Genomic DNA, 16732 nt, shown 5'->3' on the forward strand with positions numbered 1-16732 from the left:
AAAATCGTGCACTACAGCCAAAGTTTCTGTTTTTGCGCCACACATACCAACAAGCAATCTAAACATCCTAAAGGCAAATCTTGGCACATTATTTTTATAATACAATGGAATTGTAAAAGGGGATAATTATTTTTCTTGAAAAGTTTCTGCAATTCAAGATTCACAAAGTTTCCAAGGGCATGAACAAAGTTCAAGGCATGCTCCCGCTTCCACGGTGCTCGTCTATCTCACTTTCACTTTTCTTTTTGTGAAGCCTTAATTTTCCCTCTATATTTTTGTTTTTGAACTTTATAAAAGCACTTAGTAGAAATAAATGACTCTCTAAAACTTTTGGGTTGTCTCCCTGGCAACGCTTTCTTTAAAGCAATTAAGCTAGGCATAAGGTGCTCAAGTAATGGATCCACCCGGATCCCAAGGTATATCAAAGCCAATTTTAATTGACAATGATTTATAATTTAGTAGTGAGCACAACGCAACATATATCAAGAAATGACGAAGTCTAACTCTCTTCCTATGCATTGGCATGTCGTACAAGAACAATTTATGCACATGAAGTAAAGGTCAATACATAACATAAGCAATTTCTTGCAATTTTTTCGTGTTGGAAACATAGAGAGGCGGAGATGTAGTTCCTCTCTCATAAAAATTGCAAGTAGGAGCAGCAAACACATGCATATTATATTCATAAAAATCATCATGGGTAACGGTAAAAGGTAACCCATCAGTGTAATCCTTAATAAGTGCAAACTTCTTTGATATAGTGTAGTTTGGAGAATTCAAAAAGATAATAGGACTATCATGTGTGAGTGCAATAGCAATAATTTCATTCTTAACATAAGGAACTATAGCAAGTTCATCTCCATAAGCATAATTGATATTGGCATCTTGGCCACAAGCATAGCAAGCATCAAGTTCATCAAAAAGGGATATTTCAAATGAATCAACGTGATCATAGCAATTATCATAGCATTCATCCTTCGGTAAGAACGAAGGGAAATTGAACAATGTATGAGTTGAAGAGTTACTATCATTAGAAGGTGGGCACGGGTGATCAATCCACTCTTCCTCCGCTTGTTCTTTGCTCTCCTCGCCATCTTTTTCATCTAATGAGCTCATAGTTTCATCAATTCCTTCTTCCATAGACTCCTGCAAAATATTAGTCACTTCTCGAACAACGGAGACTTTCTCAATATATGCATCAATATCGGAATTGTATTTATAATTATCATAGAAATATTTAGGGATAGCAAAATTTTCAGGTCTATAAACTGAATTATCAAAATCTTCAAACTTTTCAAACAAAGATTCAATTTCATAATCACCCTTAAAAGCAACGAATTCTTCTATTCGTTCCACATCATAGTAATCATAAATACCATTAGCGTAAGAAGCCAGGGTTTCATTATCATTAAATTTGCATGAAAAGGGAAGGTGTGGAGACTTCATCCTAGAGCAACAAGTATAATCATATCTCAATCATAGCTCACGAGCATACCAATGCAACATATGAATTTGATCTCATAACAGTTTTCCTTTTTGAGTCAAGCGATAATCCCTAAAGTATTCACGTTGGTCCAACGTTATGCCCATTGTCAAGTTGAATGGGGTTTTCTCAGGATTATCAAAGTAAAGCATAATATTTTTAATGTAACGAGCATCGAGGGTTCTAGGAGGTTCCCGATCTCCATGAGTAGCAAGTAGAACTAATTTTTTTGGTGTTTTGTGTTCCATATCCATAAGTAAAGATAGAGAAGAACTTAGAACAGAAAATAAAAATTACTTAGTGATAAAGCAAGCAAGCACACACGAGAATATTCACCCCATGCTATTGCTTCCCGGCAACGCACCAGAAAAAGGTCTTGATAACTCACAAGTGTAGGGGATCATTTGTAGCCTTCTTCAATAAATAAGAGTCTCGAACCCAATGAGGAGCTAAAGGCAGAACAAATATTCCCTCAAGTTCTATCGACCACCAATACAAATCTATGCACACTTGATGATTGCTTTACCTAAAACAAGTATGAAACTATTTTGCAAGAATAAAACTATGAGTACTTTGTGAGAATAAAACTACAAATAAATTGCAAGGTGATAAAAGTGGATAGCTTTTGTCAACAAGAAAGTCATTTGTCCCTAGGCAATCGATAACAAGTACCAATAATCATTCTTGTAATTTTATATGAGGGAGAGGCATGAGCTAACATAATTTCTCTACCTGGATCATATGCACTTATGATTGGAAATCTAGCAAGCATCCGCAACTACTAAAGATCATTAAGGTCGTGAAACCCAACCATAGCATTAAGTATCAAGTCCTCTTTATCTCATACGCCATAACCCACTTATCCGTGTTTAGGCCGCTGTCATCCCCCGCAACACTGACAATAAGCAAACACCCTACAGCGGGGGCCCCTCACATTTGCACGAGATGGAGGGCACCGTAGGATAATACCATAAATAAAATATACAATCATACCAACCAAGATCTCGATTAACCCATAGGACAAAACGGATCTATTCAAACATCATAGGACATCCAAATATCATTGGGAAATAATATATGGAGTTGAGGACCATGTCTAAGTAGAGATTACAGCGGAAGAAGAGGTGTTACACCGCTGCATAGAGGGGGAGAAAATTGGTGTTGACGGTAGCAAGATTGTTGATGTAGATCGCCATCACGATCCTTGCCCGGGCGGCACTCCGGCGCCACTGGGAGAGAGGTGAAGAGAGCCCCCTCCTTCTTCTTCTTCCTTGTCCTCCCCCCTAAATGGGAGGAGAGTACCCCCTCTGGTCCATGGCCTCCATGGCGGCGGAGGGGCAGGAGACCCTCCGAGATTGGATCTCCCTCTCTGTTCTCTTCTGTTTCGCGTCCCCCAGATCTGGCCGAAAACCGTTTCTTATATTTCGGGAGATCCGTAACTCCTATTGCGTTGCGATTCTAACATGATTTTCCCCTGAATATAAGCTTCCTTGTGCCAAAGTAGAGCTCCAACCGACGTACGAGGTAGGCACAACCCACCACCATGCGCCCGGCTCCTAGGCCGCGCCCTGGTGTCTTGTGGGCTGTGTGGGCCTCCATTTGCGTTGATTCCAAGTCCCAAAAAGGACATATATTCCAAAATAATTCTCCATAAAATTTTATTGCATTTGGACTTCGTTTGATATGGATTTTCTGCGATACAAAAAACATGCAAAAAATAGGAACTGACACTGGGCACTGGATCAATAGGTTAGTCCAAATAAATCATATAAAATGTTGCCAAAAGTATGCAAAACTTGTATAATATTGGCATGAAACAATCAAAAATTATAGATACAATGGAGACGTATCACGCCCAGCCTCCTGACGGCCCCTTGGGAGGAGCTGCTTCTTCTTCTTGGGGATGGCCTCAGGAGGTAGGGGGGGCCCTCGCCATCTGAGTTCTCGACTGCCACATCTTGGTAGGCACGCTCGAGGGAGCACACCACATCCTTTTCGTCACAAGCGACTGTGATGACACCGCCACTTCCTGGCATCTTGAGGACATTGTAGCCGTGGTGAGTTGCCGCCATGAACTTGGCGAGGGCCGTATACCTAAGAATGGCATTGTACGGGAGGCGGATGTTGGCGACGTCAAAGTTGATGAGCTCGGTGTGGTAGTTTTCACGCTTGCCAAAGGTGACAGGGAGGCGAATCTTCCCTATGGCAACGGTGGTGCCGTCGGTCACTCCTGAGAAGGGCTTGGTGGGGAGAAGTTGGTCGTAGGTCACCTGGAGCGTCTTGAATGTCTCGATGGAGAGGACGTTGAGCCCCGCACCACCGTCGATGAGGCTTTTGGTGACGAGGACATTGCTCATGGTCAGAGTGCAGAGCAGCGAGAGTGCGCCAGCGGTGTCTGAGCACTTGAGCTGGTCCATGGAGTCGAAGGTGATTGCGTGTTTGGACCACCTGAGGGGACGTGATGCCTCAAGCTTGGGGAGGGCCGCATTCAGCTCATGAGCGAACTGCTTGAAGATGCGATGAGAGGCGGGAGCCTGAGCACCACCCAGGATGCAGGCAATCGCACGTGGCTCCTAGAAGCTCCCAACCCCATCATCTTGGCGGTTGTTGTCGTTTCTTCTTGGCAGCGGCGGCAATGGAGGGAGTCCGGGATTGCCCTAAGGGTAGTCCTCGCGAGGCTGGTCCCTCCAAGGGCCATCACGGGACCGGCCCTGCCAGCGGTCCTCACGGGATTGGTCGCGCAAGTCCTGGCGGGGGTTACGATTGTCCCAGCGCCTCCACCGCGGCCTCCTCCGTGGCCATAGTTGCGATCGCTGTGCTCGGTACGGCGGCCAAGGTGCCCATCGTGGATTGCACTGAGCTCCTGACAGTCGTTGGTGTTGTGGCTGTGGATGTTTTGGAAGACGCAAAACGGGCGGCTTCCCCTGGCAGGCTCATCGTGGTCACGACCGCGCTTCATCTCGGGATCTATGGCTAGCACGGCAGGGCCCTTATGCTTCACTTCCTTAGCCTTGGCCTTCTTGTCATCAGGATCGACCTCCGGAAGCTCTAGGAGGTAGAGGGGACCTTCCTCTACCCTCGCCCATCTAGTTTCCATGTTGAACATCTCCAGAGCCGAACATAGGTCCTCATGTATGGCGAGCTCCTCCTTCACCTTGACATCCCGGAGACCATCAGAGAATGCCAATCTGATGACCTCGTCCGACACTTTTGGGATCTTGAGGCGAACGTTTGTGAAGCATTGTATGTACTTGTGCAAGGTCTCGCCCGACTGCTGCTTTATGCATCGCAGGTCGCCTGCTGCAGGAGAGCGGTCACGGGTGCCCTGGAAGTTGGCGATGAAGCGCTTGCGCAACTCGTCCTAGGAGGAGATCCACCCCACCGGGAGGTTCAGGTGAAGGAAATATGCCCTAGAGGCAATAATGAAGTTATTATTTATTTCCGTATTTCATGATAAATGTTTATTATTCATGCTAGAATTGTATTAACCGGAAACATAATACATGTGTGAATACATAGACAAACAGAGTGTCACTAGTATGCCTCTACTTGACTAGCTCGTTAATCGAAGATGGTTGAGTTTCCTAGCCATGGACATGAGTTGTCATTTGATTAACGGGATCACATCGTTAGGAGAATGATGTGATTGACTTAACCCATTCCGTTAGCTTAGCACTTGATCGTTTAGTTTGTTGCTATTGCTTTCTTCATGACTTATACATGTTCCTATGACTATGAGATTATGCAACTCCCGTTTACCGGAGGAACACTTTGTGTGCTACCAAACGTCACAATGTAACTGGGTGATTATAAAGGTGCTCTACAGGTGTCTCCAAAGGTACTTGTTGGGTTGGCGTATTTCGAGATTAGGATTTGTCACTCCGATTGTCGGAGAGGTATCTCTGGGCCCACTCGGTAATGCACATCACTTAAGCCTTGCAAGCATTGCAACTAATGAGTTAGTTGCGGGATGATGTATTACGGAACGAGTAAAGAGACTTGCCGGTAACGATATTGAACTAGGTATTGAGATACCGACGATCGAATCTCGGGCAAGTAACATACCGATGACAAAGGGAACAACGTATGTTGTTATGCGATCTGACCGATAAAGATCTTCGTAGAATATGTGGGAGCCAATATGAGCATCCAGGTTCCGCTATTGGTTATTGACCGGAGATGTGTCTCGGTCATTTCTACATAGTTCTTGAACCCGTAGGGTCCGCACACTTAAAGTTTCGATGACGGTTATATTATGAGTTTATGAGTTTTGATGTACCGAAGGTTGTTCGGAGTTCCGGATGTGATCACGGACATGACGAGGAGTCTCGAAATGGTCGAGACATGAAGATTGATATATTGGAAGCCTATATTTGGATATCGGAAGTGTTCCGGGTGAAATCGGGATTTTACCGGAGTACCGAGGGGTTACCGGAACCCCCCGGGGGATTAATGGGCCATAGTGGGCCTTAGTGGAGAAGAGGAGAGGCGGCCAGGGCAAGGCCGTGCGCCCCTCCCCCCTAGTCCGAATAGCACAAGGAGAGGGGGGTGGCGCCCCCTTTCCTTCCTCTCTCCCTCCTCTTTCCCCCCTTCTCCTAATCCAACAAGGAAGGGAGGGAGTCCTACTCCCAGTGGGAGTAGGACTCCTCCTGGCACGCCTCCTCCTGGCCGGCCGCACCTCCCCCTTGCTCCTTTATATATGGGGGCAGGGGGGCACCCCATGGACACAACAATTGATTTGATCTTTTAGCCATGTGCGGTGCCCCCTCCACCATGGTCCACCTTGATAATACTGTTGCGGTGCTTAGGCGAAGCCTGCGTTGGTAGAACATCATCATCGTCACCACGCCGTCGTGCTGACGAAACGCTCCCTCAACACTCGGCTGGATCGGAGTTCGAGGGACGTCATCGGGCTGAACGTGTGCTGAACTTGGAGGTGTCGTGGTTTCGGTACTTGATCGGTCGGATCGTGAAGACGTACGACTACATCAACCGCGTTGTGATAACGCTTCCGCTTTCGGTCTACGAGGGTACGTGGACAACACTCTCCCCTCTCGTTGCTATCCATCACCATGATCTTGCGTGTGTGTAGGAATTTTTTTGAAATTACTATGTTCCCCAACAGTGGCATCTGAGCCAGATTTTATGCGTAGATGTCATATGCACGAGTAGAACACAAGTGAGTTGTGGGCGATATAAGTCATACTTCTTACCAGCATGTCATACTTTGGTTCGGCGGTATTGTTGGATGAAGTGGCCCGGACCAACATTACGCGTACGCTTATGCGAGACTGGTTCTACCGACGTGCTTTGCACACAGGTGGCTGGCGGGTGTCAGTTTCTCTAACTTTAGTTGAACCGAGTGTGGCTACGCCCGGTCCTTGCGAAGGTTAAAACAACACCAACTTGACAAACTATCGTTGTGGTTTTGATGCATAGGTAAGAACGATTCTTTCTCAACCCGTAGCAGCCACGTAAAAACTTGAAACAACAAAGTAGAAGATGTCTAACTTGTTTTTGTAGGGCATGTTGTGATGTGATATGGTCAAAGCATGATGCTAAATTTTATTGTATGAGATGAACATGTTTTGTAACCGAGTTATCGGCAACTGGCAGGAGCCATATGGTTGTCGCTTTATTGTATGCAATGCAATCGCCCTGTAATGCTTTACTTTATCACTAAGCGGTAGTGATCGTCGTGGAAGCATAAGATTGACGAGACGACAATGATGCTATGATGGAGATCAAAGTGTCACGCCGGTGACGATGGTGATCATAATGGTGCTTCGGAGATGGAGATCACAAGCACAAGATGATGATGGCCATATCATATCACTTATATTGATTGCATGTGATGTTTATCTTTTATGCATCTTATCTTGCTTTGGTTGACGGTAGCATTATAAGATGATCTCTCACTAAATTTCAAGATAAAAGTGTTCTCCCTGAGTATGCACCGTTGCCAAAGTTCGTCGTGCCCAGACACCACATGATGATCGGGTGTGATAAGCTCTACGTCCATCTACAACGGGTGCAAGACAATTTTGCACACGCAGAATACTCAGGTTAAACTTGACGAGCCTAGCATATGCAGATATGACCTCAGAACACTAAGACCGAAAGGTCGAGCGTGAATCATATAGTAGATATGATCAACATAGTGATGTTCACCATTGAAAGCTACTCCATTTCATGTGATGACCGGTTATGGTTTAGTTGATATGGATCATGTGATCACTTAGAGGATTAGAGAGATGTCTATATAAGTGAGAGTTCTTAAGTAATATGATTAATTGAACTTTAATTTATCATGAACTTAGTCCTGATAGTATTAGCATATCTATGTTGTAGATCAATAGCTCGCATTTAGCTCCTCTGTTTTGTTTTATATATGTTCCTAGAGAAAACTAAGTTGAAAAATGTTAGTAGCAATGATGCGGATTGGATCCATGATCTGAGGATTATCCTCATTGCTGCACAGAAGAATTATGTCCTTGATGCACCGCTAGGTGACATACCTATTGTAGGAGCAGCTGCAAACACTATGAACGTTTGGCTAGCTCAATATGATGACTACTTGATAGTTTAGTGCACCATGCTTAACGGCTTAGAATCGGGGCTTCAAAGACGTTTTGAATGCCATGGAGCATATAAGATGTTCCAAGAGTTGAAATTGGTATTTCATATTCATGCCCGTGTCGAGAGGTATGAGACCTCGGACAGTACTTTGCCTACAAGATGGAGGAGAATAGCTCAACCAGTGAGCATGTGGTCAGATTGTCTGAGTACTCCAATTGCTTCAATCAAGTGGGAATTAATCTTCCAGATAAGAGAGTAATTGACAAAGTTCTCTAGTCACTATCACCGAGTTACTAGAACTTAGTGATGAACTATAATATGCAAGGGATGAAAAAAGTAATTCCCAAGCTCTTCGTGATGCTGAAATCGATGAAGGTAGAAATCAAGAAAAGCATCAAGTGTTGATGGTTGACAAAGACCACTAGTTTCAAAAAGGGCAAAGGGAAGAAGGGGAACTTCAAGAATAACGGCAAGCAAGTTGCTGCTCAAGTGAAGAAGCCCAAGTCTGGACCTAAGCCTGAGACTAAGTGCTTCTACTGCAAAGGGACTGGTCACTAGAAGCGGAACTGCCCCAAGTATTTCGCGGATAAGAAGGATGGCGAGGTGAACAAAGGTATATTGGATATACATGTTATTGATGTGTACTTTACTAGTGTTTATAGCAACCCCTCGGTATTTGATACTAGTTCAGTTGCTAAGAGTAGTAACTTGAAACAGGAGTTGCAGAATGAACAGAGACTAGTTAAGGGTGAAGTGACAATGTGTGTTGGAAGTAGTTCCAAGAATGATATGATCATCATCGCACACTCCCTATACTTTCGGGGTTAGTGTTGAACCTAAATAAGTGTTATTTGGTGTTTGCGTTGAGCATGAATATGATTTGATCATGTTTATTGCAATACGGTTATTCATTTAAGTTAAGAATAATTGTTATTCTGTTTACATGAATAAAACTTTCTATGGTTATACACCCAATGAAAATGGTTTGTTGAATCTCGATCGTAGTGATACACATATTCATAATATTGAAGCCAAAAGATGCAAAGTTAATAATGATAGTGCAACTTATTTGTGGCACTGCCGTTTAGGTCATATTGGTGTAAAGCGCATGAAGAAAATCCATGCTGATGGGCTTTTGGAATCACTTGATTATGAATCAGTTGATACTTGCGAACCATGCCTCATGGGCAAAGATGACTAAGACTCCATTCTCCAGAACAATGGAGCGAGCAACTGACTTATTGGATATAATACATACTGATGTATGAGGTCCGATGAGTGTTGAGGCTCGCAGCGGGTATCGTTATTTTCTGACCTTCACAGATGATTCGGGCAGATATGGGTATATCTACTTAAAGAAATATAAGTCTGAAACATTTGAAAAGTTCAAAGAATTTCAGAGTGAAGTGGAAAATCATCGTAATAAGAAAATAAAGTTTCTATGATATGATCACAGAGGCGAATATTTGAGTTACGAGTTTGGTCTTCAATTTTTTTTGAGGGAAAGCCATCATGGCGGTTTATATTTCATGTGAAAATAAGGATACATCGTTTGATAGGACGTCCACTAGAAAACCCGGAGGCTCCGACTTCCAAACAATAGTTCAAGAGGACTCCGAATTCCTAGCCAACACATCGGCCGCCATATTGGCTTCTCTAGGACAGTGATTAAAAATAATAAAACTAAAATTACGAGCTAAGAAAGTACATTCTTCATAGATTGCCGCCGCATGTCCGAGGAAGTTCCCGCCGTCCTGCATAATATCAATCACCTCCATGAAGTCCGCTTCGACATAAAGTTTGTTGCCACCCATATCATTAGCAAGTAACAACCCATTTCTCAGAGCCCTTGCTTCTGCCGTCGCCACATCCTCCATAAAGGGAATGTCCCCGCACGAAGCAGCTATAAAATTTCCCATGTCATCTCGCAGGATAGCTCCTGTACTCCCAGAGCCGCTGTCCATCTCAAATCCCGCGTTGATGTTCAATTTTATAATTCCCTCAGGTGGCCTCTCCCAGCCGTGCCTCCTGATCTTTGTGTTCTTATTTCTAGCTCTCGTGAATTTTTTAGCTAGAGCCACAATAGCCTGCGCCGATCTGGACGGGTCCTGTAGAAACTCCTCGTGGGTGTAGCGGCGACGCTCCCACCACACATATCATACAGTGGTTGCCACCAGTGCATTGCGTTGGACTCCCTCCACCGTTGCCTGTAGGCTGCTCTTGGACAGAAACATGTCAGCTAGTACTGATCCTCCCTAACAGAGATGGGTTTTTTCGTCCTTGATCCCACCTCCCAGTTTGGTCGGTTTTTTTCGTCAGGTTTTTATTCATCCCCGCACGCCCCTCCACGATCCCTACACAGGTCGCCGCACACTGCCGCCGCCGCCGCTGCGAATCCCCGGGGACGCCGCACGCCGCCGCCGCCGTGAATCCCCAGGGACGCCGCACGCCACCGCCGTCGCGAATAACCAGAGACGCCGCTCGCCACCGTCGCGAATCCCTAGGGATGTCGCCGCCACCGCCACGGATCCCCAAGGGCGTGGTCGCATTGCCCTGATTGGAGGAGACCCTGCCGGCCTTGCCTTGTTTGGAGGACCGTGCGCGTCAATCCCGACCTCCGCTTTCCCCCTTTTCCATCGAGGATCGCCGCCGCTACTTTGTCTTCTATCTCTCCGGATCCCCATCGGCACCTGCTGGATGGTGCTCCGGGAACAGGGCCGCACGGAGGCCCTCCTCCCGTAGGATGTGCAGACGCGGCGCGCCTTGCAGCGGCTGTTCAGGATGAGCGTGGGCGCGACAACCTTGTCCCAGTCGACGATGGCGGCGGCGAACACCGATGCTCCTTCTGGTCCTCTACCTCCAAGGACGCGCACCAGTACAGCTCAGGCACCCCCGTCCCCAAATCCCGTCCACCCATCCGACGTTGTCCAGCTCATCCTCACGCTCGTGGATTCGCCTCCTCCTATACGCGACACTTGAAACACGGACGTGGTGAGCTTACCCTCTCTCTACCCCCAAATCTAGATGGCACTAGCATCTGTTACATACATACATATGGATAAACATCTTGGTTTGGTTCTTTGGTTCAGTTTGTATTCAGTCTGTATGCGTCTGGATGTGAATGGCACTTGCAGTATATGGCCGCTCCTTGGTTGTCCATTTGTATGTGTCCATCAGTATGTAACGACCGCTCCTTGATTGTTATTTTGAACAAAACTCCCCCTTAATTCTTCCTATACTGAAATGAATCCTTGGAAGCTAGCACTACATGTCTGTTGTTGCTGTCGTCTTGTACTACATGGCTTTTTCCAATTTAATTTCAGTCAAGTTTATGTGAATATAATCTCCTTTGATCTGATGTTTTGGTCTGACTATTTACATTTTAATTATCATGTATGTACTAATGCATTCTCAGATATTTGGTCGGTGTTATCTTCTAAAATAATAGTAAATGCAATCGTTAAATAGGTGTAGAAGAAGCATGTCCGCAAACAGAATTGTACATTTTCATTCCTTTGTAGAAGTGTAATAGATTATTTCTTGAAAACACAAAGATTTCAAGTATAGCGTCAGAACAAAGATACAAACTATAATTTCAACATCCGGTAAATGACATATACAGCGAATTGGGCGCGTCAAATGTTGATGCACAAACAAAATACATTGGATTAATTATGTACTTTTTAGAACAGTTCAGAATACATATTGGAAGAGCAAATTATGTTATGTTCCCGGCCCATCTGTTTCTGCTATCTTGCTGCTGCAGGACCTGGGAGTTTTAGTGGCTAATATAATTTTCACAATTTTGCTGCAATATCTTCAGTTTCTCTATTGATTCGGACAATTTTGCTGCTCCAATAGTCTGAAGCAGAACCTCCGTCTTCTATCTCAACGTCGGCGGCCCGACGGCGCCGAATCCTTATCGACGCCCGTCGGCGGCCCGGTGACGCGACCAGATCACTGCAAATTGCTCCATTCATGTCAGCAGCCTAATCAGGTTTATTGCAGATTGGAGTTGTCCCTTCACTCTTGATCAATAACCAGATATTGGCAAGCTTGAGTTATCCATGGATGCATGGAAAAGATTATTCATTGTTGTCATATGCATATCTGTAGGATTAAATTCATCTGAATTATGAGCTATGTCACACTTTGCAGAGTACAGAGACTTCAGTTCAAATAATCTGTTTGTACATATGTTGATGTTAGGTGGAGGTAGTCGTGCTGGCGCCACTGTTTTGCTTCGTGCTGATGTGGTATAAAAGTGCCTCCTCGGCAGATGAGGACCTGAGCGTGGCCGTGCTAATGAGGATGCAGGATCCACCGCCACCGGCCAGTCCGAGTGCGTTGTTCTTTTCATTCTTTGGGTCCTAGGGATTTCGAAATCAGGTGTTCGTCCCTGATGATTTCCGGGAGATAAACTGATTTCATTGGCATCATCTATTTCATTACCTCACCAATATCCATGTGAGCCTGAGTTGGAAGTGAATGTACACATTGCGTGGCTATGTTCCTGCAGGTGATTGCAGAGAACTTGGCAGGCAGATCAATTACGAGGAGGTCAAGGCTGAGCTGGAGTGGGGTGGGCCCCAACATGAAGGAGCTGGAGATATCTCTATTTTTTTCAGTCATTATTCAGGCTCTAAGCATCCCCTTTCCCTATACCACATTACTTGATATTACTAAATTCAGTACTCTTACTCAACTGTGAACAAGTTCATGTGGTAAGTAGGATCAACAAGAGTTGGCTGGCAACTGCTATGTATATATTATTATGGATCAGCCAAGGTGGTTAAATTTTAATTTTTTTCCTTTTTCTTAATTTATGCCCTTAAGTTTATGCTGTTAAATGCATACACATAACTTAGTTCCAGATTTAACAAGAGTACATTTTACAATGAACTTCATAGCTGATGTTGATCATAATTAGTAAGTGTACAAAGCATTTCAAGGAATTTCTGTTTTGTGCATATTGTATATTGCAGACTTGCAGTGAAGTAGTGCCATCTAAGTACCAGATGTATGTTATTTTCAAATAAGCTTTTCTTAAAATGGAAAATACTAAAAAGCAAATTGTGCCACACCGTGCAATTAAGGTGCCTTTTACTAGAAACTCAATGCAACTTCTTGTTATTTTCAAATAAGCTTTTCTTAAAATGGAAAAATACTAAAAAGCGGATTGTGCCACACCGTGCAATTAAGGTGCCTTTTACTGGAAACTCAATCCGACTTCTTGTTATTCCTTCTGAACGTAGCAATTAAGCCATATCTTGTTTTCACTCCTTCTGAACCTAGCAAAATGGCCTGCTTGGACCGAACGAGGACAGGTGTGTGGTGGTGGACATAAGATGCACGGCGAACATTGAGCCGCAGAAGAACATTATGAAAGGTATGTACGGTAACTCCATCCATGCTTGGCCACACACCAACGTATGTTTTCCACTGTTGCTAACCTAAACAAATTCGTTTACTGTGAACTGAACAACGATGCATCGTGATACAGAGGTTGGAGAGGCTGGAGGAGACCATATACCAACACAAAGCGCATCTTGATGGCCATCAATGAGGAGCTGGACCTGCTACACCAGGCTAATTGCAAGCATCAGGTACTTTTGTTAGCTATCAATTAAATCTCTTGTCCTGCAAGAACATGTGCTTATTTATGAAAACATTTTACATGAGCATTGTAGGATGATTTGGACGAGATGACTGATGAGGACATGAGCGTTGTCGGATGATTTGGACGAGAGGACTGTAGCACGACGCAATGAAGAGCCAGATCGTCCGTCCGCTCCCAGCTCACTTCCCAGTTCTGTTGTGCTGCCCCGTGCACCAACCATCCAGTAAAGGTTCTGTGGTTAACATCTCTTTTGCGAGTTTCATATAACTTTCGTTGTCACTTTATTATCTATTGATCCACATGTTTGTATTTTAGCAGACATGAGTACTTTATCATCTTTCCAGGAAGAAATTACAAGAGAGAAGAAAACTCAGCTTTATAAGCAGTGACAGTCCAACATCATATTGACATGTCTGGTTTCTCTTTCCACAAGCAGGGTCGAGTGGGGTGATATACTAGGCGCTTTCTTCTAAATTGTACAGGAAGTCCACTGAGTTATTGTTGTTTGTATGCCACCTTAGAGCGAAATAGTACTTCTTTTAATCATTTTTAGGTGAAATACAAGCATGTAGCTACCTCACTTAATTATAGTACTCACTTGAAGTTTATGTTGATACAATGCACTACTTAAGTAGTAGAGAAACCTCACAAAATTAAATTGATGAATGATATTTAGGAAAAGAAGTAGGCATGTTTCATTATAAAGGGAAAGTCTTTTTCAAGGCATAGTGTTTAATTCACGAATGGTTAAACAGTTTAACGGGGACCAACACTGGGTAGTAGGGGAGTGGCAGTGCATAGAGACATAGTGAGGGGAGCGAGGGCGATGATGGAGGCGGAGATGTTTAGAGAGAGATATAGAGAGTGGGAGGTTTACCATGGTGCAATCGAAAACCGAGGCACGCCTTTCTAAGACAAGCACACTTTAAAACATAGCAATACTCTGCATTGTTTTGATGTTGGTATCAGGACCAGGTACCATGTGAATCTCAAGGAATGGTTGTAGATCATTATGGATAAACTGAAAAAAATATCATTATGGAGTACATTATAAACGGCATTTGGTGTCGGCGGCATGTCACTACCACTGACAAAGTTCTCTGAAACACGATTACTATCATGTACAATGCTTTACAGTTCTCTCATATTCAAATGCTAAAATTCTGTAATTTCATATTTAGTAGTTTCTGCGGTGTGAAATTCATGTTTTATTTTGCTTGTGCAGTTGAAAATAAATGCTGGAAAAGATATTAAAATTCAAATCTGGCTTATTTTTCTCAATATGGGTTCAGAAGGAAATTGTCGTTGAGCTTCTATCTAACGGTATGTTAGATTAACAGGTTGCTATCGCAACTCTTGATTTGGAGTAATGCAAAGCAACTGTGGATCTTGTCGTCGGTACATCTTGGGTTGCCGTTCTTCCAGAACGAAGGATTCCCCCCCCCCCCTAGATTGTGCTATGAAATAATGCTTGTATAACGCCTTGATCTCTTGGCTACACCATGCTTTCTTGAGAACACTATACTTACAGAAGAATGATGCTTCTATAGAATGTGCCACCATGAGTTCTGGCAGCTCTTTTAATTTTGTGTTCACTATGGACGAATGAACCATATAATTTGTCAATTTGATCAGTACTTGCTGAGTGCTTGCTTTCATGTTGCAATCTTAGATTTAGGCACTTCATAGCCATAAAATATTTTTGAATTGTTATGCTCAGTACACCAAATGTTGTTCCTAGGTAATGCACTGTTTGCAACTAAGTTTTGTCTTTAAGCACCAAGGTGTAGTAGTATGCATTGAAATAAATGGATCATTTATATATTTTTGGTGCTCATAATAGACTTTTTCATTTTGAATTTGTATGCTTGAAATTTGATTATTTCTATCAACTGAGAGTGGAAATGAACTGTACCGTAGGCACTTTTTCATTAGATTTCAGCAGCGGCTGATGGCAGCAACCTCATGGGCCACACATCCCCTTCTTTAATTGCATGCCCTCACAAAATGGATGGGGACTTGGTTCTTTGGTTGTCGCCGCCAGACTCGGTGAAGGACGAAAAACTGAGATGATCCAGTGGAGAATAGATGCCACGGGCTGAAGAAAGGAGGCGACGGTTTCAGAGCACACACCTTGAAGCGGAGAGGCGGCAAGGGAGTGCATCTGGATGGCAGAGGGAGCGGGACAAGGCAACATCACATGGGAGGCATGGTCAAAATAGGCGTCGTAGGAGCAATCATGCGTGTGGGGGTCGTACCAGGGAGAAGGAAAAGGGTGGTCGGTTTTCTAGGGCTTTTTTCCTTGCATCGGGAAATGGGTTCGGTTGAAAAAAACGATGATGTGGGGAGATCACGCGAGTGGTGGATACGTGGGTACCATTTAACGTACCAACTATGCTTTAATAGTAGAGATTAAGATGTTGATATTTTATTCATTTTCTTCTTAGCTGAACATTCTTTAAACCAAAAATCTATGAAACTTGTAATGTAGCATGGTCACAATTTGTGAAGTAGAACTAACTATCCTTTAACCATTCATCAATTTTTATGTACTTGTCGCCCGTGACAACAAATATGGATCAAATAACTATGCACTATGGGCACTAATATGGTTACCTTCGAATGGGTTTGTTACTATGTTTAGTTACTATGATGTTTCATATGTTCATCAGAAAAAATAAAGGCTTATTTACTTGCATGTGCTTTCTCATGTTTGTTTGTTTTTTCTTCTGGTTGTTCCTTTTCTATAATTGTCACATAAAGTGAACCGAAACTCATATTCTATATTTCTGCTGTGTAGATACCCGTGAGCCCGCTGTTTAACTCGCTAAAAATGGAGATAGACATGGATTTAACGGTTCTCATTCATTTAAATCTTAGTGAATTGACGCTAGTTTCCATTTGGAATTGAGATAACGAGGAATCGTTTCCTTCATGATACTGCATGTATGAGCTTTTTTCTTTCGGTGTAGGCCAATATTGTACAAAGTTATTTCCTAAAATTATATTCGAAGGTGTCTTCTATGAGAGTAACCATCTCAATCTTTTTT

At 43.6% G+C, this 16732-nt stretch overlaps 1 protein-coding gene across 4 annotated transcripts; it reads left to right on the plus strand.

Moving 5' to 3' along the window:
- Positions 1-10338: 10338 nt before the first annotated feature.
- Positions 10339-16305, plus strand: LOC125518685 (uncharacterized). Of its 4 annotated transcripts, none has more exons than XM_087534362.1 (9): positions 10339-11053; positions 11924-12059; positions 12272-12404; positions 12582-13451; positions 13566-13668; positions 13753-13911; positions 14001-14129; positions 14908-15005; positions 15603-16305. In XM_087534362.1, the coding sequence occupies exons 1-4, from the start codon at positions 10899-10901 to the stop codon at positions 12737-12739; spliced, it is 582 nt and encodes a 193-aa protein (XP_087390488.1). In that variant the 5' UTR covers positions 10339-10898; the 3' UTR covers positions 12740-13451; positions 13566-13668; positions 13753-13911; positions 14001-14129; positions 14908-15005; positions 15603-16305. The 4 variants fall into 4 exon arrangements, with proteins under 4 accessions (XP_087390488.1, XP_087390489.1, XP_087390492.1 ...); XM_087534363.1 differs by having other exon boundaries at positions 14001-14093; XM_087534366.1 differs by lacking the exon at positions 14001-14129.
- The last annotated feature ends 427 nt before the right edge of the window (positions 16306-16732 follow it).

Source organism: Triticum urartu, chromosome 7A, assembly GCF_056163025.1.
Source record: "Triticum urartu cultivar PI428250 chromosome 7A, HENAU_Tu73, whole genome shotgun sequence".
Taxonomy (NCBI): Eukaryota; Viridiplantae; Streptophyta; class Magnoliopsida; order Poales; family Poaceae; genus Triticum; species Triticum urartu.

Excerpts from the sequence above, each read along its gene's own strand:
- LOC125518685 (XM_087534362.1), top strand. The coding sequence starts at position 10,899 with ATGCTCCTTCTGGTCCTCTACCTCCAAGGACGCGCACCAGTACAGCTC. Across the intron at positions 11,054-11,923 it reads ACACTTGAAACACGGACGTG|TCTGAAGCAGAACCTCCGTC; the intron begins GTGAGCTTACCC and ends CTGCTCCAATAG. Across the intron at positions 12,405-12,581 it reads ACCGCCACCGGCCAGTCCGA|GTGATTGCAGAGAACTTGGC; the intron begins GTGCGTTGTTCT and ends ATGTTCCTGCAG.